Source organism: Cygnus atratus, chromosome 2, assembly GCF_013377495.2.
Source record: "Cygnus atratus isolate AKBS03 ecotype Queensland, Australia chromosome 2, CAtr_DNAZoo_HiC_assembly, whole genome shotgun sequence".
NCBI classification, from domain to species: Eukaryota; Metazoa; Chordata; class Aves; order Anseriformes; family Anatidae; genus Cygnus; species Cygnus atratus.
The window spans coordinates 55,288,484-55,314,310 of record NC_066363.1 but is presented as its reverse complement, the minus strand read 5'-3'; the positions used below and the strand labels follow the sequence as shown (position 1 = coordinate 55,314,310).

The window sequence follows — 25,827 nt, the reverse complement described above, 5'->3', positions numbered from 1 at the left end:
TCTGCTTCGGTTCTAGAAAGTGTTCCTACAGTACCTTTGAAAAGCCATGCGTTAATCATCTATAGAAATTTTCAATTTTGATGTTTTCCTTACCCTGTTTCTTAGAAATGCTTAATCCAAAGCCAACACAGACATTGGAATCCTTTCTCCAGTCTTTGATGACCATGGAGTCAGCCTCTTATCCCCAAATTAGATGCAATGATATTCTTTGCTGGCAATTTGCTAACAGTGATATATGGTAGTGGTGTTATAGGCAGCACTGAAGGTTTTCTTCAAAACAACATACAGATTCCCAACTCAAGTTCTTGATGAAGCACAGAGTGCAATTCTGTGCAGGATGATAATTAACTCCTGTCACAAGAGTAGCCCTCAACAACCACTGACTGATTTGTACTTCCAGACAGCAAAAGTGCTCACAGAAATGTGCTTTCTTGAAAATTTTATTATTCACTGCACTTTTCCAAGTATTTCAGAGTCTAGGAGGCAAAAATCATAAAATCAGCATGTTTATTCAGGCAGATAAGTATTCATTTCTCACAGGAAGAAGGACTCACCCATCTTTGTATCTGATATATTTATATATTTATATCCAATGTATTTATATATTTATATCTAATATATTTATATATATTCGTGCATATTTCTATTTTTGTCGATCGATTTTCTATATTTGCACGTATTTCAGTAGATGTGAAGGTGGGCGGGAAACACGAGGCCGTAAGACAGCAAGCCGCAGCTCCAAGGCTCAGCGCCCCGCGGGTGCGGGTGCTCGGCGCTGCGCAGGGCGCGGGCGCTACCCCCCGCAGCTTCCCTGCCGCGGATGCCCGGCGGGGGCCGTGCCCGGCTTCCCAGGGGAGCGGCGCGCAGGCGCCTTTCGCTCCCCAGCTCCGGTGAGATGCTCTCGGATGTGCGAAGGGGATCGCCCTGCCTTTCCCTCCTGCTTTCTGCTTTCTCTCCGGCACCGTTGCCCCACTTTTCCAGCGTTTAGCCCGGTCTCATGGCTGGGCTTCATTTTTAATCCGCCTTTTTTTTTTTTTTCTTTTTTTTAGTGTTGCCCACCCCCGGGAGCCCGTTTAGCACCCACTCTCCGCAGCTCTTGCTCCTCCACGTAGCTGTATCTAAAGGGAGACCCGCCTGTTGATTATTCCACGCACCCTCTGCCCTTCCCCCCCTCTGCCACCCCTCCCCCCGCTTGATTTCAAACCTTTGGATGGTATTTTTGTGTCATTAGGAGATTAACATCCCTGGAACACCAGGGGAGGAAAGAGGAGGTGGTGGATGAGGAGGAGGGTGGAGGGGGAGAGAGAGAGAGAGAGACAGCAGGCAGGAAGGTTGTCGTATTGACACGAGTGAGGCTCTCCTCCCGCCGTCCCAGCCACCCTCGGCTTCTCGGTGGCAGCGGAGGGGGGCGTTTGCAGGCGCCGCCGGTTGCGGACGGCGGCAGGCAGGCGGGCTGTGCCCGGTGCCCGGTGCCCGCGTCCGCGGAGCTGCGGCGGCGGGGGCCGCCGGCGGGCGTGCGGCCGCGGCTCCTGCTCGCGGCCCCCCTCTCTTTTATGAGCAGCGAGGCGGAGGAGCGGCAGCCGGGGACGCCAGGAGGAGCATTTTTCACGGGTGTTTATGAATGGCACTGATATGGAGGAAATACCGTTTCAGAAAGTCAAGACCAAGAGGAAGAAGTGCTGCCACTGCTGCTGCTCCCCGCCTGCTGCCGCGGCGGCGGGAGCGGGAGCCGGGCTGGGGGACCCCCCTCCCTTGCTGCTGCTGGATGCCATCGCCTGCGAGGACGAGTTCGACTGCAAGGAGCTGGAGGCTCTCTTCCAGAGCTATAACCTGAAGCTGGAGCAGACGTCTACCCTCAAGGCGCTGGCCGTCCTCATCGTTCTCACGGCCAGCCTGGCCCTTGTGGAGCTGCTCTCTGGACCCAGCCTGACCATCTCCAAAGGCTCGCACCCGGTGCACTGCATCATCTTCCTCTCCCTCTTCATCGTCACCAATGTCAAGTACCTGCAGGTCACCCAGCTGCAGCAGATCGTCAAACTCACCTTGCTCTTCAGCTTCACCTTCTCCTTCCTCTGCTGCCCCTTCTCACTCGGCGCCTATGGCATGGAGCCCCCCAGCGCCCCCGAGCAGGGCATGTGGCAGCTCATGCTTGTCACCTTCGTCTCGTACTCCCTGCTACCCGTCCGGACCCTGTTGGCTATCGTCTTCGGGCTGGTGGTATCCGTCTCCCACCTCATCGTCACCGCCACCTCCGTCAGCACCAAGAGGCAGCGGCTCTGGAGGACGGTGAGAGAGGCCGGGCCGGGCCGGGCACTGCAGCACAGCCCAACCGCGCGGTGCGTGCCCGGCGGGCGGGAGGGGAGGCGCGGAGCAGCACGGTGCCCGCCGCGGTGCCCTCCCGGCACGGCCAGCCGGGGCGGCGGCAGCGCCCGGCATGTCCCTGGCGGGGAAGGGGGCCGTACGCAGCTCGGCTTCGGCGGTGCCTGTAGTTCCCAAAAGTTTCTGGAGGCCGGGGGGATAGGGTGACTCCCGGGGGAACAGGACTCTAGGCTTTGTCGCTCGAAGGAAAACGGGAGCCTTAAGGAAGGGGAGCCATCCAAGCGTTTCCACGCTGGGGCAGGTCCAGGGGCACAGTCAGTGCAAATCCAGCACGTATAAAACCGCTTCACTCAGTACGAATTTGGCATAGACAATAAGCTGCGTGTACTAACACCGCTTTGTGTTGATTCGTATTCTTGCTACCTGTCTCAGCCTTGGACCCTTCATACCCATAGCCCATCTCAGGAGGGCTCTGCAGAAAAACTCAAAAAGGAAGCCCACCTAGTTGCTCTCCCAGGGAGCAGGGCATTCCCACGTAAGTTTCCCCATGGCATTTGCTGCACCCTCTCCACAGGCATTACCTGGTATGCCAGTGAACTTCCTAGCAGTTCCTTTTCCTCTCTGCATTAATCCAGCAAAACCTCCCTCTGCAGCAAGCATCGTTGGAAACGTGCTGCTGCACTCCTCCCCTTCCCCCAAATAGCTATTTATAGCCCTGCAGGGCTTTCTCCAGCTCTCAAGGCCTGATGGGCCACACTGGCAGAAGAAGGAGGATGAGGGGATGAGTGTATGGGAAACACTAGGGCTGGGAGTCAGGATTTGCTGCTTCAGGCTCCATTATATGGTGCCTGTGCACTGGGTGCACTGGGAAAGAGAAATATAGAATTTTTGTGTTCTCCCTGGTATCACATCAATCGTGTTTGCCCTCAGGAGAAGCACATGGGTTCTGGGATCTAAACTGGTGTTAACTAACAATTTAATGAATAATTTAAGTACTTAGTACATTGCTTCTGATGAATTCTGGCATTTTTCTCCATGGCCTTGTAAGGCTGTGCTGTGATGCTAAGCCACACACAGTTGGTGCAGGCATAAACATAAGCAGACTTGAACACCTTTGTGCCCAGAAGTGTAAATTTCTTCTCCCTCCTTACATGCACACATGCCCCATAGTGACATACATACACATACTGGACATACACAAGGACAATTAAAAGACTGGGATACTGAGACATACAGGATTATTCATGGCTTCATGCTGCTGAGCTGGTGGACAAAATAAATTGTATATTTTGAAGGGGAAGAGAGAGATAAGCTGAGCTTTATGATTTACCCAGATAATCTGATGGTCTATTTTTAAATGCGTGATTTAGAGTTTCCACGAAAGGGAGAGCTGGTGAAATGCAGACCACTAAGAAGAGCCTTCTCTAAAAGCATCCAAAAGGATACTAAAAATGTTAGAATATATCTCTTCAGGTAGAGCTGGAGATAGCTCTTTTTGCTAGAGTACCAATTAGTTCTTGTGGGATTCCAGGCTATCCTGTCTGCCCTGACACAGAGACATATTTTACTTGATGCCAAGTAAAGCTCAGTGTGGCTGTTCTAGATGAACAATGTAAAGAAGCTGACAATAATGTCACTAAGATATCTGACCAAGGGCTTGAAGATGAACAATTTTAAGGAGAGGAAATTTGCTGTCTTTCTTCACACTAGTTTAATTCAGTTATTCAACAGGCAAGTCACTGGCTTAGAAATACATAGAATCATTTGACTAGCAGCTGATGTAACACATGTACATTTCTTCTTCAGCATCCTCTCCCCCCAACCAAAGTAATTTCAGTAATTTGTGTGCAGTTCCCTGAACAAGTATGCTTTGCTGATAACAGGAGGCAGAAACCTGCTCTGAGTCAAGGGAAATAACTGGTCAGTGAACATCCATTGCACAGAAATGTATGTTGATATGTTGCATATTCGCAAGCAAAATGTCTTCTGATTTGAAGACTAACCCTGTGTGTAGAAGGGACCCTTCTCTTATATAAAAGTTGTTCTTTCTTTTCCAAAGAACAATTTTAAAATTGAGAAAAATAAAGCCTTGTAAAAGCCACATCATCTGAATTTTATTTCCCCAGCCTGACAGTAGCCTAGTCTATTTTGTAAAGGGTAGAATGGATGCTGTCTCTCAGTCTGAATCTTCTTACTATCATTGGATTTTATCCTGAACATCCTGGTGCACAAAGACACTGCATGCAGTCAGCCTGTCAAGGAGACAGGATTGCTCTACGCAGAGCTGCATCAGTGTGAATCTCTGTGCTTTTTCTCCCAGCCCCCAAACTTAAATGAAAGGGTGAATTTCAATTGTTAAATTGGAATGAACTGTATACAAAGGGCAGAAGGACCAGCACCAGCCACTGAGACCAGTTTTCTCTTAAAGCAGTCAGAGAATCATGGAACATCCTGAGTTGGAAGGGACCCACAAGGTTCATCGAGTCCAACTCCTGGCACTGCACAGGTCTACTCAAAATTCAGACCATATGACTAAGAACATAGTCCAAACCCTTCTTAAACTCTGAGAGGCTTGGTGCCGTGACCAAGGAGCTTTTGATTTTTGGATAGTTCAGGCAGGGAATGAATTTAAATGTCATTTAACCTGAGGTTTGAAAAATGCAGATCTAGTAACATCCATTGAAGTTTAACTGGCAAATTGTTAGCAAGACCAGGTGCTTCATGGTGTTTCAATTTCAAGCTATTAAAAAATGGACATACGTTATATTCTGAAGTGGGTTTTGGGATGAACATCTTCTCTTCCATGCTCTATGAGGAATCTCTATACGCAAATCTTTGAATGCCAAAAGCCTCACTGACCAGTAGTGCTGAATCAGACCCTGAGTGGGTCCCATGACATGCTTAAAATTTGCATTCATATAAATGTACAAACACTTCAGCATATTAAAATCAATAGCTCAGCTCATTGCAGGAGTAGTTTGTTATGAGGTCTACACCATAAAGCACATTTACTTCAAGTGTGATAGTTTTCTGACGCGTAGTGTTGTCTCCTGATGGTCTGTGTAGATCACAGGCTCATTTCTTCTAGCTCTTGCCACCATTACATATCATGTCACATGAGAGCTGAGACACAGGAATGTGGAGAAGTGAGAGGAGAGGAGAAACACAAGTGTAGGAAGGCAAAGGAAGCTGGAGAGAGAAAACATGGCAGAGCCCAAGCTTCATCTTTCTAGTCAGTGGCTGGATTTTACCCAAATTGAAGATTCCAGTCTGCCAGTCTGTCCTTCTGATTACCTAAGGGAAATGTAATAATGGATAACATATATATATATATGCATATATATATATATATATAAAAGTAGAATATTGATCACATATAAAGTATTATAGGCAACCTTGACCACATTCATGGCAAAAGGCATGCTGACTTCACAGCTGGTTTTGTATATCTTGTTTGACATTGTGATAAGGATTTAAATAGCATATATGAATGATAGCATTTTGATTATGTTAGTTAGACTCTTTCACTTGCTTTGGAGTCATGGAACAAGATTATTCATGCCATATCTTGTCTTGAAGAAAAATGTGAGGAAGCATCCACAGCAGGCTGAACCTAGAGATGAAGGTTTAATGACTTGTCATCTAGGTTTTTTTTGGTTGATTTTTTTTTTCCCCTGCAGCTGGCAGATGTACATTAGGTGCCTCAGAGCAGTTACAGAAATACAAAACCCTGCACCAAGGAGTTTAGTCCATTTTTTGTTGTGATACAGTGAGTGGGTGTTAGACAGATTAAGGGCAGATAGGGTGAGGAAGGCAGAGGCTGCTCACAGAAATTACTCAGCTGTGGCATGTGCACAGTTTCATGACTTATTGTTAAATAACTGCTTTTTATCACTCTAAATATTATGTTCCTTCCTCTTTAAAAATAAAACCTATGCTTGTTTCCAGAAAATTCGGAAGCAAATCATATACCAACAAAGTGCCCTCACACATCACCATATTCATGAAAGAGCAAATCTTTTGAGAAAACCAAAGTTGCAACTTAAGTAATAAAGAGCAGAAGAAAGAAAAGTGCTATCATAAATTAGTGAAATTATATTGTTTTCAGCAGTGTGGAGAAATCAAAGTTGTAGTATTTTTGTCTGTATTTAAAACTGGTTTCATGCTTTCATTTACCTATTTTTATGATTAGAGCTTTTATTGATTTCAGCAAGTAACAAATTAATAATGGGGAATGGGCAAACTATGAAAAGTGTGAAGGAAACTGGTAGCAGTTATTTAAAATAATTAAAATACTGAAAATTTCATTTGGTATCCTAACTCTTTGCAGGTTGGTGTGATAGTAATGTGGAATATCATGAGGAATTATCATTATCTTATCACTGTATAGTTAACCATTTTTGATAGTATTTAAAACGTAATTAAGGAACACATAACTGACAGAACTGTTAATCTCCACACCTCTGTTTCTCACACAGAAGGCTGAGACTCGCAGCCTAATAAAAAGGGCTGCAAATCTAAGACAGCTCAGCTCTATTTCATTGTCTTTGTTATTCTGTGCAAAGCTCAGGTTTTCCACTGCATACATAAGAAATATTGCTGAGGCACTGCATGAGTTCATTGTATGGTGCTTTCTGAATATGAGTATCAAGACTATCTCTAATTTTGCAAATATATCTATGCACTAGTAATCTGTTTAAATTCACTGTTTTCCTGTCTTTCCAAAGATTGGGACCACTGTTCTCAGAGACTGTTAAAAGGACTTAATCTGTCTTGTCAGTTTGTGAGTCTACACTCATGAAGCTTAGCCCTAAATCTCCATTTGCAAAAGCTGTATTCCCTGGCACAATCATATACTGAAGAACTGAGCTTGGTTACTGTTAATGATGATTTTTCCTTCTCTTGCGCAAAAGGTATCATACCTAAGCTAGGGAGAAATTGTCCTTCTCACAAAATGTTTTACATGCCCCTGAAGTTGTCTTTTGAAGTTGACTTAGTGTCACTGATCCTCTGTAAATGTAACATTACCTGAAGTTCTGAAAGAAATTCTTATCATAGGAAAATATCATGTGATCTCCTGCTTTTTTGTTTGGTTGTTTTTTCCCTTGCGTATGATAGTTGCTGCCATTCCACTTGTAAAAAATTTCAAACACTAAAAAAATTATAGTTACAATTACTTTGTACAAGAGAGTTGTAAACCCTTTTTTGTAGGGTTTTGAATTAAAAAAAAAATCTAAACCTGATATATAATGCATTACTGTGTTACAGTAAACTTACTGTAGGACTGTTCCTAAATGAAATTATTTTATTGAATTATTACAAACCTAGAAACATATATGGATATATTTTTTGTTATTGTAGCTAAGGGGTTCAAGAGTGAAGCTGAAGCTGTATGAGGGAAAGGCCTTTTCTTCTTTAGAGTCATAGTTCAAATGTAGGTTGTAAAAGTTCAAGTTTCTTTACTGTTTGAAAGCATTTTGATGGCCTAACAGAGCGCATAATACAGATTGATTACAATAGTCCGGTTTCTGAGGTGTAACCATGACTTTTTTTTATATAGCATCATTGTTGGTAACACATAACTCAGTAGCAAACTTAAAAGTTTTCTCGTAGTTTGTGGGCAAACACAAGTGCTGTATTGATTAAGATTGCTTATAAGGTAACGTGTATGACTTTTGTGGAATTATAATGAAAGTTCATAGGGCCTCTGCATCAATGGTATTAAGATGTATAACAACAGAATGGGAGGAAAACCTGCATCGAGAGTATGACAGAGTTTGCTGCCATGTTTGAATTTTAACATGATGGGTAAGTACTGTGATTCGTACTGCGGCAAAAATCACACTGAGCCTAAATCAGTCCCAAGGGAGAAAAAAGGACTTTGACTTGTTGGCAAAAGACAGCAGTGCTACATATAAGTAGACACTGGCTATAGTATAATTTCATTCTGTGGCATATTGCAATGAATGCAAAGTATTTTGAGGGTCTTTCTTTCTTTAGTAAAAGGGGGGTAAGTCTTCTGGAAACTGCTGTGCTTGGTGGTTTAAAAGCTGACATGCAGCAACCTATCTTGGAGTAGCTGAAGAAGAGAAAGCCCTAGTAGTCAACTTATCTATTCTCAGCAGAAATATGTCTCCCTTTAATATCTGGAGATCTCACTGTTGTTTTCAGAATTGGTTAAACAATCTTGTTATGGAAAAATTCTTGGGATCAGTGTAGATGTCAAGGTCAATCTGTGGCTTTGGCATATCGCTGTGATGTTGTTTGGTATTACCAGAGTTTAGACTGAGCAGTTTTTGAGTTTACTTCTTTTGAAGACTTTCATGTGGCAAAGGAATACCATATGAAAAATCGTCTCTAGTTAACTTCATCTAATTCATTAATCTAATCTAAATCATTAATCTATTCTTCAACTTCATTCAGAAGATACAGTGCTTCATGCCAATGCATCATCTCTTCAATGGTGAATTTCTAGACTGGCACATGATTCCCTGAGCACGGTGAAGAATGTAGAAATGCTTTTTAAAGGCTAAATTATTGAGATGCTAGATAATCAGATGCTAGACTTCTTTTTAACAAGGAAAGAACCAAAGGATTGGTTCCACCTTCTACTTTATGGATTAATTTAGTTCATATTAAACTGTCAGAAACATATGACTGTCAGTGTCAGTCAAACATAATTCTAAACACAGGAAGAAAGAGCATACTCTTTGCACCAACCTGTTGATGTCCTTGGGGTCTGAAGCACATTGTTACTGCATGGGGTGCTTCATGTACAAGTGCTACATCACGTTTCTGCCACAAGTATAACGTGTGCAAACATAGCAGGAAATCGAGCTAGCACATTTTCTCCTCTGACTCAGGGAAACTAACACAAGGCTTTGCATACAGAAGAGGAGATCCTTGAAGGTAACAAGCTTTGGTGTACCATGTTCTGGTACATTCGCTTTGTGTACTATGGAGTCACTCCCTCCATTTTAGATTAATTGTGCCTGTGTCATTAGTAAAGGTGTGTAGCTCTGTACTGTCCCATCTGAGGCATGCTTTTGGGAATCTGTTGATCAAGCTTAGTTGCCTAAGTGTGCAAACTGTATCAAGTAGCCAGGATCATTTTAGCAATACAGACTTTTTCCTTCTCTGTTGTAATCTCATCTTTGGGTGGATCATACAGTGACAAGAGACATAGATCTGCACTGCAGCTGAGAAAGACTGGGAGATGTTTTGGCAACCAAAACACCAGGCAGAGGTCTGGTGGAACCTGGTTTAGGAGACCATCTCACTGGCGGCTTCAAAAGCCAAAACCAGAAATTGAGCCTCATAGCCATCTTCAGTTCTTTCCTTTGAGGAAAGACTGTATCAGGAATCCAGGAAAACAGCAGGAAAGACTGCACAGGGCTTATCTGTTTTCTGGAAAGTAATCCTCAAAGGAAAAGTTGGATAGGTTTCTCTATTTAGTTTTTCTTAAATGCAATGTCATTGTGTAAAGCAATCTTATCTAAGGACAGATAACAGAGAGTTAGCAAAGCCTGGTGATAACTGGTAATTTATCACAACATCTGCCATCTATGTCCAGAATAGTAAACCTCGAAAACATTAGCAGACATGATGATGTGTGATGATATGTGGTGCTTGAGTAAAGCCCTCTGAACAGGAATCAGAAATCTCTAGTGTTCAAGGGCAGATATACAGAATCTAGTAGGAAAGCAGGCTCCTAGGTGAGTGATTAAGGTTAAACAAATAATCATAAGTCCAGCTATTTATTTCTGGATTTCTAAAGTAGCAATCAATGGTCCAGTTTTACTCTCAGGTCATAGTTTAAGTCAGCATTACCACTGAAAAAGTAGTCTGTTGACATGGATACACATCCCTGTTCACCCATTTTCAACACACAAACAGTGCTGAAACCCTGCACTGAACGGATCAGGGAGCTAATGCAGATTAGAATGAGCCTAGCAACGTGGGCTCTCATCCTGTTTGTGCATGTATGGGTTTTTTTTGCAGGCACAAATAGGCTGGGGTCAGGAACAAGAAACCAGTGAAACAGAGAAGACAGAACATTTTTTTTTTTTTGAGTGGTCTGTCAGTTTATGTCCTTTTCACTATTGTAACAACAGCTGTATGGACTTCACTGATATATGAACTTCAGTGGGAATAGAGTTAGCCCTAATAACATCTTTTGTAAAATGCAATCTAACTTTACACTTTATAGTTAGTCACATTCGCATTAATTTAAATAAGGAATTCTGGAAAATAAGTAAATCAGATTATATAATTAAAGGTTGGTTTGGTTTGGTATATCTGCTAAAAAAACTGATCCTGGAAAATCTTTCAACATGGGTGCCAAACATTTGTAACCAGTTCGCAAACAGAAATTATTGTTAAGGAACAACAATTATATTTTCTTATGTTGCAAAGACCCCTTAAAAGTAATCCAAGGATCCCCACTTTAACCATTAATATAGGGGATCTAGTTCTTCACATGGTACCAAAAGAAGGAATTGACTTTTAAACATGGCGAGTAGCAAATAAAATTTGTTTAAAGATTTTGAATTTGTGAAGATTTTGAATACCATTTGAGGCACCTTGAAATGGCCCAAAACTTTAAAAATTGCTTCAGCTTGCATAAAGATGTTTTATGTTAATATCCGCCATGGTGGACTGAAAAGAGTGAATCACTAGAACCCATTATTTCTGCAGTAGTTAGAGACAATGGTGTCACTGATACCAGTTATAGAAGAGGCTGTATTTTTGAGATTGAAATTCAATAGGTTTTGCATGTTATTTTGGATATGTTATTTGAATAAGTTATTTCTTTGAGAATGGACAGAAGCTAGTTCTTCTTCATACAGAATAGCCAGTTTCTACCTTGTGCTATTACTTTGGCTATGTTTGGCTTTAAATACCTAAGTTACAAGGCAGATGCTCAAATATATATATATATTTTGATATCAAAATTGGTATCCTGCAATAATCTGTGTATCTCAGTGCTGACGCATCCAGTCATGGTCAAGAGCAGAAGTAGACATACAATATATTTAAATACATCTTGCAATATCTTTAAGGTCTTGAATAATTCTGAAGTTGCATGCATACAAACAAAAATGTCTTGCAGAAAATTCTGGAAGACAACAGACAGTTTTCTGAAAATTAATGATTCAGTGCTTTAAAATTCATTACCTGTATATCCTGAAATCAGTTTCTTTTTTGCTGTAATGTCTTAGGAAAGCTCTGTCTGCTTAAGATAAATGTTTAATACCTTTTTTTTTTTTCTCATTGCAACGGAAAAAAATATTAACGCAGTGCAAACAAGGGATTGCTCAAGAACCTTACACATCAAATTATAGACTGAAATTCAGCTTGTCTTATTCTTATTTACCACTGATGTTAAGGAAATGCCTAAAGTGTCAACTTTTATTAGCTTCTCAACTTATTTCTTGCTGTACCAGTGCACAAATAACAGGCAGTCCTTTGTCATCTGCTAGACATGCAAAAGAAAAGGAAAAAAGACTAGAGAAGAGAACCAAGATAATTTTTCAAAACTGAGAGGTCAGTCAGAATAGATTGCAAACCTGACTCCAGCTGCAGCTGTGTGGGACAAGAATTTCATAAAAACGAGACTTCATCCTAAGCATCAGAAATCCCCACGGAATAGTTTAAAATATTTCCATTTGCTCTAGGCTAAGCCATACTGCCATGTTTTCTTCTTTTCAACTACTCTGAGATGAGCCTTTCCTCTGGTCTCCATGATTTGGGGAAGGATGTTCATAAAAGAGTGAGGTGTTTCATGTTACAGTTAAATGGAGCGTGTTTATGAGCCACTTAAACTTTTTTTTCAATGTATTTGCCTCAGTAACTTTGTTATTAGCTGCATAAGATGTAGATGAAAGGTAAATTTTTTTTACCCAAAGCAATGGAATGAATTTACAGAATAAAGAAAAGCTGTTCACCTATACATTTTCCAATAACAGTTGGAATTGTTTCACTTCTTCATGGGCAAAATGAAGCTACAATTATGTTTTTGAATAATTTTCCATCACTTTATAGAAGAAACCATCTATAGTTTATACATTTTAATAGCTATTTATAATAATTATATACCCCAGATATATTGCTGAGATACATATGAATGGACTTATGTCAGAGCATATTGTATTTTAATTCTGATATTGCCAAGTAGATGTAACACTAGAGGGGAACAGAGGGACAGAGGGACAGAGGGGAAGCTGTCCTTTAACCCCATGTTAACTGATGGTAATTTTGAGGAGCTGCTTTACAGAATTCTGAGTTAGAGGAATCTTGCACGTTATAGCCTTTACCTGTAGCTTTATGTTTGGCAGCACATACTTGAAGCATACCTTAAAAGAACAAATTAAAATAATGAAAGAATAGACAAAAAAAAAGTGAGGAATTTGAGTATTTTTTTTTTATATAAAATACCATGCAAAATTACCATTTCCCTTCTCTTGTCTGCTGTCATTTGTGAAACTTCCACTGTGCTTGTTTTTGCTATTTGAATATTGCAAATGCTAATGTAAAAGATACAAGTGCCTACACAAAGATAGAACAGATTTATTCTGAAAGTTATTGAAAGAAGTATGCTGCCTATTTTCTATTTTTTCTCTTTCCTCATTCAGTTTTTCCCTCCCAAAGGAAATGAGTCAGAGGCCTCTTCTGCATTCTGTCTGTCTCTTTTCCTCATTAGTGTTCTTGCACAGACTTCTCACAGATTTCACCCCTACTTATCTCTAGGTGTCTCCCTGACTAGAGGAATGTCTCTTTTTGACATCTTTTCTGGATTAGTTTATTACATGGAGCATAAATATTTCTGCATCTTGTCTGCAACTCCTGCTTGTGCAAGACCCTCAAAAGAGGAATTCATTTTGTTGCAGCTTTAATTCCTTATGCTTTTCAAGAGCAGAAATTAATGAAGAAATGAGAAAAACCAGAGTGTTCTGCTTTATCCTGGAATAAGCACTTCACCTAGTGACTTCAGGTGTGGGTTTGCTTGTGAATGAACTTCAAGATTCTTCTTTAGACCATTTTGCAGTATCTGAGTCCAGAAAAGAGTAGGAAGTAAAATGACTGTTTCTGCACAGTGTTTTGTACAACTTAAATTTGTGAAATAGTAGCTAAAGGTTTGTTTTTCAGTGTTAAAAGATTTTTTCTAAAAATAAAGCTAACTGTGCTCCTAACATTATGAGCATTTTGTCAGCTAAGTATTAGAACTAAGTTCAAGTTTTTCTGCCTTCTTAACTTTATCTTTATGAACTTTATGCTTTTTATAAGGTGGTCTCTCTCTCTCTCTCTCTCTCTCTTTTTTTTTTTTTTTTTTTTTTTTTTTTTTGATTACACTGTAGGCCCTAAGCTTACTGAGGTTTCTGGATGCAGCCTTAGAGTCATTATTGAACAGTAGTAAATGGATATGCTGACAGTACTTAAACAGCTAGTGTTCCTTTTATTTCTTTTGCTATTTAGTTGGAAGTTCTTGAAGCAATCCTGATGAAGAAATGTAACATCGTAAATATGCTGCTCTTGACTTTCAGTAAACACATCACAGATGTATAACTTTACAGTTCTTTTGTTTGATTGTTTGTTTTGCTTCTTGAAAGATCATTTTTCCTTAGCGAAGGGAAACACACGCACAAAAGGAGCAAACAAACAAACAAACAAAAAAAACCCACACCACTCAACCTCCTTAAAGTGAAGCTCTTTATTTGTTTGTCTTTTGTTTTTGTGAATATATACTGGCAGTTCTCATCTTCTGAAGCTTTGATGCAAATCTTAAAAGCCTCTGGGACAATATAAAATGAGGCCCTTTACAAATATAGTTTCCAGGGCAACTAAAGGGCCTGCAGTTTCATAAACACTGTGTTCTCAAGGAGAAATGTTTGTCTGTCTGTTGGAAGATTATTTTACATTTAAGCACATTCATTTTAAAATCATATCTCCTCATGAAAAAATACCTCTAGCACACTAATTCAGGTCTGGATTATTTGGAAATAAAGGAAGAGATATACTGTACAACTGCACTTGTAAGTGAGGGCTGCAAATAGTGTGATATAGGAAGGCTGTCAGATTCCTCGGATCCTGTATCTATTCTCTAAAGCCCAACATGGGAATGACATGCAGTCCCTTCTCAGTGCCCCCTCTCTGTTGGAAGATCACTGTTAAATCACAAGAGATGTCTTTATTGCTGTTTATTTGTAAAAAGGTATATTTTTCAGGTTGACAGAATATATTTGGGTGGTAGCTCTACTACAAAAAAGTTTATACTTTGATATGATATCAATGTGTACCTTCCATTTGAAAAAAGTGATTGTGTTTATGAGTTTGGTTCAGAAACTCTGTATGCACTCATGTAACACTTGAATAACATACTTTTTTAACAGTTTAATCATTTTCTGCGACCAGTGCCATTTTTGACCTTTAGGCTTTAAATAAAATTCTTTGTTCTGCTCTGTGATGATATACTTCTCCACATGATAACAGAATTACAAGTTTGTTTCTTCCATATCCTCTTTAAGTATTAATGCAGGACCAGGAGAGAGCATATACACCCTACCCTTCTTATATGATGTAATCAATGTAGTATCTGAACAGTTAATTAAATGATTTGGCTGGACTTAAGTGACTTGTCAGTAGATTGAAAGCCAAGTCCAAATCAAAGATGCAGAAAATGGTTTGAATATCTTTATAACTGTGCCTGGGGTGATGTATTTTCAGTATATGCACTGTAATTAGTCTTGGTGAGATTTAGAGAACAGGGTAAATACTGTGGTAGTATTATTTGGTTTTCTTGTGCAGCTGAAGAGGTGTTTTTAGGTACAATAATCTTGGAAAATGAACCAGATCTTTTCCTCAGCTTTGCATAATTCTTCCTGATTTATGCATCAAATGCGTTCATGCATATTTGAGTGCTATACAAAACAATGACCTAGATTACAAGCTTAATTATGTGTACTCAATTTAATACGTTTTGAAGAGTTACTCCAGGTTTTCACTAATTTTAAGTAACATGACTTGTGCTTTTTTTGCTAGACAACTGTATCCAGTGAAGTTAGATCACACAAGATTAGAGGCTCTGTTATTTCCTATTTTTTAATCTATTTGTTTGACCATCTATCCATTCCTCTTTCTTTTTTTCTTTTCTATCCATTCCTTCTTTCCTTGCCCCCCTCCTCCCTTCCTGTCTCTTTTTCTCTCTCTTTCTAAGGTGTTGGGGAAATAAAACAAACACTATGTTGCAGGGTTTTTTTGTTGTTTTTTTTTTTTAGTTCATTGATTTTCTTCCCTCATATACAAATGTTGACTTCACTCTGTTCATGAAGGCTTCTCATATGATGAGTAACACTAGACTAACACACTGGAAAATCTGTAAAGAACTGTACAGGGATGGAACGTGTGACCTTCTGTAGGAATGTGTTCTACGTCTGACTTTACTGGGGATTTTGAATAGAAATGCTAAAAGAAAAGTAAAGTACAGATTTCAAGATTTGCTCTTCTGCAGGGTTTTGTGGATTAAAGTATTTTAACTTCTGAGACTTGAAGCAAACACTTTTTTTTTCCCACAGAAATTTGTGTTTTTATTTATTTGTTTGTTTATTTATTTATTATTTTCACAGAGAAGCAGTGACCTACTCAGGTCTCATCAGCAAACTGATCAGTAAATGTAACAATATTTAGATAAATATATGTAAAGGTATCTTATGTTCCCTCTTCCCTTTAATAATTTAAAAATAATTTAAAAATAATTTAAGACATGGTGATGACTATATTATTTATTGAAAATTACATTATCCACATATTCAACCAGACTGGAACTGTGAAGCACAGGTTCTTACAAGTATTTATGTCTCTGAGCACACAGGTTGGATTTAGAGACAATAAGGCATCTACATATGTGCATGGATTTACACCTCATTCAACCCATGGATAGGCTGTTTTCAGCTGCTTCATAGGATTCTGCATGACCAGGGTTTTACTAGAAGACACCCTGAAAACTTTGGATACCAGTGGAAACTCTGGTTCACACAGAAGCAAGTTCTGAAAATAGGCAGGAAATCATTTTTTGTCTGTTTGTTTGGTTTTTAACCAGTAGGGCTTAGTTTGATGAACATCAACTCACAAATTGCTTACTATTTGTCAGACCTCAAATCAGGAGGGCCACATACAACCTGTGAAGTACAAACATATGTAGAGGGAAATGGTTCAGTGCGTCCCTGTTGCCTTGGACATTTACTGGGTACAGCAAAGCAAAGATGGTAAAACTTTGAGAAACTGCTTTAACTACTTGTCCTCTGCACTTGTTTCTAGGGAGACCTGACTCTCTCTGTTCCTTGATGGAGGACCTTGGGCTTCTAGCTTGGGCCTGAAGTGGAAGACTTAATGATTCTATGCTGTAGAGGCTGTCTTAGGATAATGCTTCAGCTGTGCCAGGTGTACTTGTCTGAACACCACTGAGGACGGCATACAACCTATTCTAGAAATGTCTTAGACATCAAATTCAGTTTGGACTGAAACATCTGAATGGTACCTAGTCATGCAACTCTCCATGATCCCAGCAGAACTAATCCTCTGAGACTAGGTGTTCTTGCAATGCTGAACAGACCAATGCAGAAAGAACTTTTAAAGCTAGAACTTTTGTATTGTGTAGGAAGGTTGTGGAAGCCTCACAGGATTGAGTTCCTGCCACATGGCCATTTGAGTGAGGACCACAGGCTGGTGATTCCCTAAATGTGTATGTGAACACTGTGCATCTGTTAATTATTAGCAAGATTCTGTGTTTCAAAGGTCAATATAAGAATCACTGGTACCAAACAATCAAAAGTGCATACTGAAATGGTACCAGTGTAATTGTGCGATTATTTGCTCAGACATGGTAGTAAAAACTTATTGATAGGTACTTCATTAATTATGGGAGCCTATCCAAACAAGAGAGGTTTATTTATAAATTCAACAATTAAGAATTGAACTTTTTCCTGATCCAGAATATAATTACCACCATAGCTCTAGTGACTTATATAAACTGAAATTCTACACTGTACTGTTTTTCACTTTGTTAATACTGTCTGGTTATAAGTATTTATTGAATAACCCCAGAATACATTTACCATCATTGAATTAGTACTGAATCAGTACTGAAAATATTAAATAAGAGACTTTTCTTGTGGCCATATGTTCAGAAACAGGAGTAATATAGCTTGCTATGCTGAGATCTTACCCAGAAGAGGAAGAAAGATATGATCAGACAGAAGCACACAGATAAGTGCTATTTGTGTTACCAGGAGGGATCATGGCTGGGCTATCATGTGGTTGTAACTGTACAGCCTTATGTTTTTGTTCTTAATTACATTGATGAGCACAAACAATACAGCAATGGCACTGGGGATTTCCAAAGCATTAGTAATCACTGAAGACAGAGCATATGAGAAGAACATGCTAAGTTTTCATGCTAAGAAGTCTACTGAATATGTAGGTGTGGCTGAATTAAACTGGTATGAATAGGTCTTAAAGAATAAAAGTATTTTTAGAATTTTCTTTGGCTGTGCTTAAAAGTAACATTATGCCCCTTGTACACCTGAAAGGGTAAGGTTTCTCAAGCTTTGATACAGGAAAGACGCAATGGTCTGTAGTTTCTCTTAAAATAGAGGCTGTTCCTTATTTGCCTCCTACTCAACTGACAGAGTATATAACACTACCCCTCATATTAATAACCCTTACAAAATTTAATGTCAAGCAGAGAAATATAAGGGGAAGTAAGGGACAAGCAGAGTTTAATCGGAGAAGCAAATCAACCCTGAAAAGACTTCTGCTTGCCTCTCTCTAATACCTTTTTAGCACTTTTGCCCAGAAAAGTAAATTTAAAACAAAAGAAAACAAAGCACAACTGAAACAAAACAAAACAAAACAAAACAAAACAAAAACAAACAAACAAGCAAACAACAACAACAACAAACAGCAAAGATGTGGCCAGGGATTTTACTAAGCTGGGCAGTCTGTTAGTGAAGAAAAGAAAGGTGGTCTCTGCCTCCTTCCAAATAAATCTTTTATTTTTCTGCTTGATAGTAAACAGCAAATATTAAGACTGATGTATAACAGTAATCAATGATGGTAATCATATCATTAATATATTCTCGTTGCCTTAAGGTACATGTCTGTACCTTTAGAAAAAAGCTGATTTCAGGGAAAGTAAGGAACTGTCGCTTCTGTTTGAAAGCTTTCTGTATCTTCTTATATATAATATAAGAAATAATTCTTACTGTCTTTACTGCCAGTCATTGTGATACCATGTCCTTTTACCTACATTTGAAGGTATGCTTCTGGTCAGCTGGTACTGAACTCTCCTGCAGAGCACTTACAGTTGTCTTGAATAGTTTGCTATGTGTGTGTGTCTCAGGCACTGATTTTTTTCAAGAAAAGGGTTTCTCATCATAGCTTAAGGAATGGTCACAGCTGCCTGTAATAAATAGAGGTTTATACAGCAGAAAGTGATGCCAAATGAAAGGACTGTAGTGGAGAGAAGGAAAGGTGAGCTCAAACTGAGAGCAGTGTAAGGGAAGCACCCAAGAAGACTGCTGAATGTTAGAGGATTGCAGCGCTCTGCTGTTTTTCTGTTTGGGATGAAGTGAGCCTCATCTCAGTTATTTGCTGTGTGTACAATGGTTGTAGGAGATATCTACTCATCTTTTAGAGAAGGGGAATCCGTCTGTGCTTTGTCTGTGTGACTATGGAGTTACTTACTGTGTCTGTGTCTGAATATCTAGACTTTTATATCTTGTTTACCTTCATGGAGGTTATGATCAAGAACACGATATTTTCAATTATCAAACAAAGTTTTTATTTTATGGCCTATTACCTAGTTATAAATTTATGTTTCCTCCACTATGCTCAGGGCCTGGGGCATGTTCAGTGATTCAGTTAGAACAGTTGTTTTTTTGTAGAGATTTTACTGGTGCCTATGCTGTAGGTAGCAGGCTTTGGAAATTGCCCCTTACTCTCTCATTTTTTTTTTTTCTCTCTGTTTTCCTTTTCTCTATATCAGAGTTGGATGATCTCTAAGTAAAGTTAACTCAGCTCCTTGAATTATGTTAGGCTGTGGAAAACCATGCTCTGTGATCTACAAAGGTAACACAAATTCCAAAGAATTATCAAACTTGCACAAAACTATGAGTCAGCTAAAAGCCAACTCAAATATTTCGTGTCCATAATCAATTCTAGTATGAAAAATATTTTCCAGGGAACCATTCCATACACTTAACCAGCATCAGATGTAAAAAATCCTGAATAGTAAAAAAGGCAATCTAAAACAAAACCAAAGCATAGTAGTAATAGATAAAAATCAAAAGCACACCCAGAGGAAGGAATGTTCTTCATGTTTTTTTTTTGTTTGTTTTTTTTTAATAATTATACGTAGCGTCACAAATTGCATAAGGCTGAGTAACAGTAGATTCTAAATTATTTTACAGGATATAGTTAATGTTTCATTATATTTTCCACTTTCCTTATTTACCCCATTAATCACGTTTACACAAGGAAGATCTCAAAAAAATGGGAAGTGGTGTAGGAACTCTTCAATATTTACACCTCGTAACCTTGCTCTCTTTTCTCTGTCTCTTACACTTGCTCACAGCCAGCACACACAGTGTTGCATGCTGGGTTCCCTTGTTCCTCATTCTGAGGCTTATGTGACGGTAAGGATGGAGAAGGAAGAAAACATTGCAAAGTGCAAAGAGGTATATAAACTCAGAAAATGAGAACATTCATAAACATTTTTGGGGTTCTCACTGACACTTTCCTGATATGCATTGATTATCTCTTTTCCCCAACTTGTTCTCTGTCTTCTCACTGTCTCTAAGGACCATTCACACCCTGATTTCTTCCCCTCACTTCCTCTTTTGTTCCCCCATCAGTCACCTTCTTTCCCTTTAATGCATGTTGAGATATAGCATCCCATTTACCCCTATCTTCCCTCCCCTCCAAAAAGAAAAGAAAAGGCCTGGAAAAATCATGCTATTTACTACCTTTGCATGATTTGCTTTGTTAATGTATTATATTTCCTCCCCTATTCTGTATTTGTGCTGAGTAGATTAAAAAACAAACAACTGTATCTTGATCAGTCATTCTATATTAGTTGGTCCATTGGGGTTGAAATTTGCTCTGGCTTAGATGCAGTTATAATTCTGCATAACTAATAAGAACAAATGACTGGTTTAGAGTTAATCTTGTCCATAATTGCCACACAGTTACCACTTAGAAGGATATGAAAGTACTGTAGCTTGTCCAAAGGTGGGCAAAAAAGATGGTGAAGTATCTAGAGGGAAAGCTGTATGAAGAGCAGCTGAGGTCACTTGGTTTGTTCAGCCTAGTGAAGAGGAGACTAAGGGGTGATCTCGTGGCATCCTACAGCTTCCTCATGAGGGGCAGTGAAGGGGAAGGCTCTGATCTCTTCTCTGGTGAACAGTGATAAGACACAAGGGAACAGCCTGAAACTGCATCCGGGGAGGTTCAGGTTCAATATCAGGAAGGGGTTCTTCACTGAGGGGGTTGGAGGGATAGTAGAACAGACTCCCCAGGGAAGTGGTCATGGCCTCAAGCATGCCAGAGTTCAAGAAGCATTTGGATAACACTCAAACTAATGGTTTGAATTTTGGGTAGTCCTGTGCGGAACCAGGAGTTGTACTTGATGATCCTTGTGGGTCCCTTTCAACACAAGATATTCTACAATTCACCGAATTACTGCTGGCCATTCAGTCCAATAACTAAAATGATGTTCCCTTTGCAGTCTGGCCACATTAGTGCTCATACCAGTAAGATACATGGGGCAGTGTGACTATCAGACCTGCAATGCCAGGTTGCTTGCCATGGTTGTTGCTGCCTGTCAGATGGATGTTTATGGTGGGAATGATACCATCCACATCCTGTGGTGACTGAGTTTAAAGGAATACCAAACCAACTCGTACCTTTTGATGTGCCATGAACTTCACTCTTCTACACAGTGATTTGTATTCTGTTTAAATTCACAACCAATAATTAGAAGGGCTAACACCTAGAGCAACAAACTTAAAGCCAGGTATTCACAGATGACATTGTAATGCTGATGTCTTCACCCTTAGTAGAAATCCTCTGGGTTCCAATATTAGAAGCAAGGGTAGACATTAGTGTCATGGTTTATTTGAGTGTGTGGACTGCCACTGTACAAAAATTGGACCTTTTTAATGATAAGTACATCGTAAATCATTTGGCAATGGGTTTATAGGTTTACCTTTGAGTAACTGTTTAAAGCAGAGTTGCATGAAAACTGGAAATTCACAATTTTTACAAGTCACAGTAAATGTTGCTTCTGAATTTAGTTTGTCAAACACTGTCCTTATTCCACTTTTTTTTTTTTTTTTAATTAACACTTACCGAAGAAGCAAGTTGATCAAAATATTAAATCCTGATTGTAAACATTTAGGTCCTCTCTGATAATTAGTACCATCTGCATTTGGGAGGTTGCATGTGTGTTTCCAGGAAGCTGGGAGTCATTTGCAGGAGTGGAGAAGCATTACGTACATTTACGCAGAGTTACATGAGTGGGAAGGCTGAGCACTTAATTTAAAAACAAATAAAGCACGTCAAGGGCTATTTTGTATTGCATGACATCAGGGTGTTAGTATCTCTCGCCTACTTGTAAAACTGTGAAAAACTGGCCACGTGAAGTGAAAGTGGTTATTATGGCATGGCAGCATGAAAATTCAGTTTGAGTTGTAATTAGAAGTAATCAAGGACTGTTTTACATGTTTTACATTTTGTATGTTTTGATTTTACAGTAATATTAGAGGTTAAATATATATATATAGATAACACAAATATATCTATTTGTATCTTTTTGCAATGGATAATTTTGGAAATAATTTTATGTTTAAAATTCTTTAAGTAGGCTAAGATTTTCCAGTTATCTGATAATAGAAATACAGTCAGTGACCTACATTCATGAGGAAATAATTTTTTTTTTATTGAAAATGCTGTTCTAACTTAAAAGAATCATTAATGGAACATATCTGGCAGTCCAATTTACATTTTAGATAACTCAGAATTATTAATTATCATGTCATGCCCAGGCAGACTTCTAATTTCTGCAGAGAAGTATCTAGGCCTTTCCAGCTTGAAAGGAGAAGCCAAAAAAAAAAAAAAAAGAAAAAAAAGCCACCCCAAAAACCTTTGCAGCCAAAAACAACTATGGATAACAACTAGGGATAACTATATGGTCTGAAAGGGATTTACTCTCCTATGGGTTTCCTACTGTGTTCTTTTGAAACTCTTGACTGGTTTACAGGGCTAGCTTCATTTCCTCCAGATCTATTTTTAGTCTTGGAGCTTTGCCATGTTGCATCTCACTGTGGAGTTTCTGGTATATTGGTATACATATATCCGCAATGAAAACATCAGGTTGGCTATACAAAATGCTGTGAAACCAAATCTGTTTTTCTGTGGTTTTATTTTATTTTATTTTATTTTATTTATTTTTTTTCCTCAGAGCTAGAGCATCACACCTCTTTATTGCTGTGCTGTGTGCCTGGTGTGCATCAGCCTCATCTCATGCCACAAGATCAGCCAAGTTGCAGGCACATTTCCCCTGACAGGAGCATGTAGCCCCAGTACTGGCCAACCACCTCCTCAGGTCCAAGTATTGCAATTTGGCAACTGAAACCAGTATTTGGCAAGAAAGAAGAATTCACATTCAAAGGCAACGTGACACCTTCAGCCTTGATAATTGTCTGCAGTGCAGCCTGAAAGAGTGTTTCCCTTAACTAGAGCAAGTCCTGCCTGCCTGCATTCCCATTCAACAGTGCAGGGTGGCACTGGGGTCCTGGTTTTGGTCCTTGAAACAGTTACAGATGCTTTGGAGCACAGCTGAACGCAGTGGCACTGAATATTTAGCCTCTGCTCCTCTCCACTAAATCCTTCAGTAGAAAAAATAACAATAATAATAATTATAAAAAAAAAAACAACACAGCAGAAAAGCTAATTCCATGGTACTATCACCACTTCTAGAGCAAGTTTGGATGTTCCTTTGCCATGTCTGATTGCTCTGTGAATAGCGTCCCTTTTAGGTCATGAAAACAGAAGAGAACCTGTATTTTTCCACAAATTGTTCTTCCAGCTGTATTATTATGTAGAATCACTGTGAGAACCTGGCTGTTTGGCCTAGTCTGTCCCGCTGGTAGTTTGATTTGGTTTGATTTTTCATACCTAAAAAAATTGCCAAGCAGGAACAACAGTGCAACAGTGCAAACCAAAGGGAATGACCTATTGTTTAAGTTGCTAGATCTATTTAGTTGTTTTTGTCATCACTGCTGTGATGACTGTCTCTCTCTTGGAGACCATTATGCAGAAACTTTCTCACCTCATTGGAATTCAAATCTATAATTTGTGTTTTGGATCAAGGCAAAGCTACAAAGTTCTTGCATGTATTCCTGGTCATATTTTGTCATAGGCTCCATTAATGATTTTTTAACTGGGCAGTACAAAACAATACCTTGTGAAGTAACTTTAATGCCACAGCTAGTCAGCTTTGCATTAACTTTCTTCAATGGTTCCAAGCTGAACTCTGTCTCACAGCACAACTTTATTCCTTGCCATGTTTTCCAGAGTACCACTGCAGGGTAAAAATTTCCAGAACAAAGTATTGTTTGACAAAGAAAAACAGGGGTGCTTAAGAAGATTTGTTTGTTTGTTTGTTTCTTGTTGTTTTAAGTAAAAGGATTTGTGCAACGGTTGTATTGAATATTGCTGAATCAGAACTGTATAACTCATCCTTGCAAGAAAGGTTAGATTTGTACTCATTTCCTGGGGTGCCTACTTAAATAAAAAAAAAAAAAAAAAAGTTTATCAAAATACTTGCATGATACACAGTAACCTTGAGCAATTGCTGAAAACATTGTTTTTGAGCTTTGGGTTTGTTTTTATTTATTTATTTGTTTTTCTGAAGATTTATTTCTTCTGGGTACTGCGGGTTTAGCTGTTTCACTTTCTAACTCTTCATGTGATTTCTGTGTTCATTGGGCATCTCTTCACTATGTAGTGCAGTAAGCTGGTTAGTTACTTCTGACCAGTTCTGGTAGTCCTAGGAAAGGATGGCTCACTTGTTTTTTTCTTATCTGGCTGTACAAATATCTCTTCCACCACGAACATTGGATGGTTGATTTGTTGTTTTTAGTTTTTGGATACTTGAATGGATTTTTCCAGTGAACACTGTCAGTATTAGTCTCTCCTATCTGGCTTTCTGTCTTTAGGGCCTTAAAGCTGACCTGAACATTTCTTTGTTTGTAACTGTTTCTTTTAATTTATTTTTTTATTATTATTATTTTTTTACTTACAGCTTGAAGGTAGTTCCTGTAGCTTTCTAACACTTGTCTCCACAATGTATGCACCTTCAATATTTTGTCTCACTGTACCTGGAAAAATTCTGAATTTTATCATTTGGCCCACATTCTTTTATCAGAATGGAACTTCATGCACATATACTTTATAATAATGGTGTGAAATGTGTATATATATATATACATATACATATATATATATATATATATATGTTGTGGTTTAGCCCAGCTGGCAGCCAAACACCACACAGCCGTTCGCTCACCCTCCCCCCTCCCTCTCCGGGATGGGGGAGAGAAACAGGAAAGTGAAGCCTGTGAGTTGAGATAAAGACAGTTTATTAAGACAGGGAAAATAATAATAATAATAATAATAATAATAATAATAATAATAATAATAATAGTATGAATAGTAAGAATGTGCACGAAATAAGTGATGCACAATGCAATTGCTCACCACCCGTTGACCGATGCCCAGCCTATCCCCGAGCAGCCGGCCCCCCCCCTCCACCCCGGCTAGCCACCCCTATATATTGTTCAGCATGACGTCAGATGGTATGGAATACCCCTTTGGCCAGTTTGGGTCAGCTGTCCTGGGTCTGTCCCTCCCAGCTCCTGCTGCATCCCTAGCCTGCTTGCTAGCAGGACAGAGCGAGAAGCTGAAAAGTCCTTGGCTTGGTGTAAGCACTGCTCTACAACAATTAAAACATCAGCATGTTATCAGCGCTCTTCTCATTCTAATCCAAAACATAGCACCCTACCAGCTACTAGGAGGAAAATTAACTCTGTCCTACCTGAAACCAGGACAATATATAACCTTTTAGCTTTGTTTCTATCCTAGACCCAGTTGTATTGACCCTTATAATCTATCCAGTGCTTTCATCTGGAGGGGAAAAAGCAGTTTGAAACCTAACATCTTTTCACTGATTTTTTTTTCCCTGAAGCATCTACAACTTTAATGGAAATGTTTTTCAGGTTTTACTCCCTTGTGCTCCAATTTTGTGCAGTTTCCCAAAGCACTCTGTTGTAGCCTTTGGCACTTTCAGGATTCACCTCAGCTTGCCTAAGTAGTTGTCAACTATGATACAAACTGTTCTTTCTCTTTGTAGTGAACTATTTTACTGCATATTTAATATCTTTCAGAAGAGCC

At 39.3% G+C, this 25,827-nt stretch overlaps 1 protein-coding gene across 1 annotated transcript in view; it reads left to right on the top strand.

The window, feature by feature from the left end:
* The first annotated feature begins 1,617 nt into the window (after positions 1-1,617).
* Positions 1,618-25,827, top strand: part of ADCY1 (adenylate cyclase 1) — a 165,080-nt gene continuing 140,870 nt past the window's right edge. The window contains exon 1 of the mRNA XM_035549896.1: positions 1,618-2,286. Coding sequence (XP_035405789.1) covers positions 1,618-2,286 — 669 coding nt within the window. The remainder of the gene's footprint in view (positions 2,287-25,827) is intronic.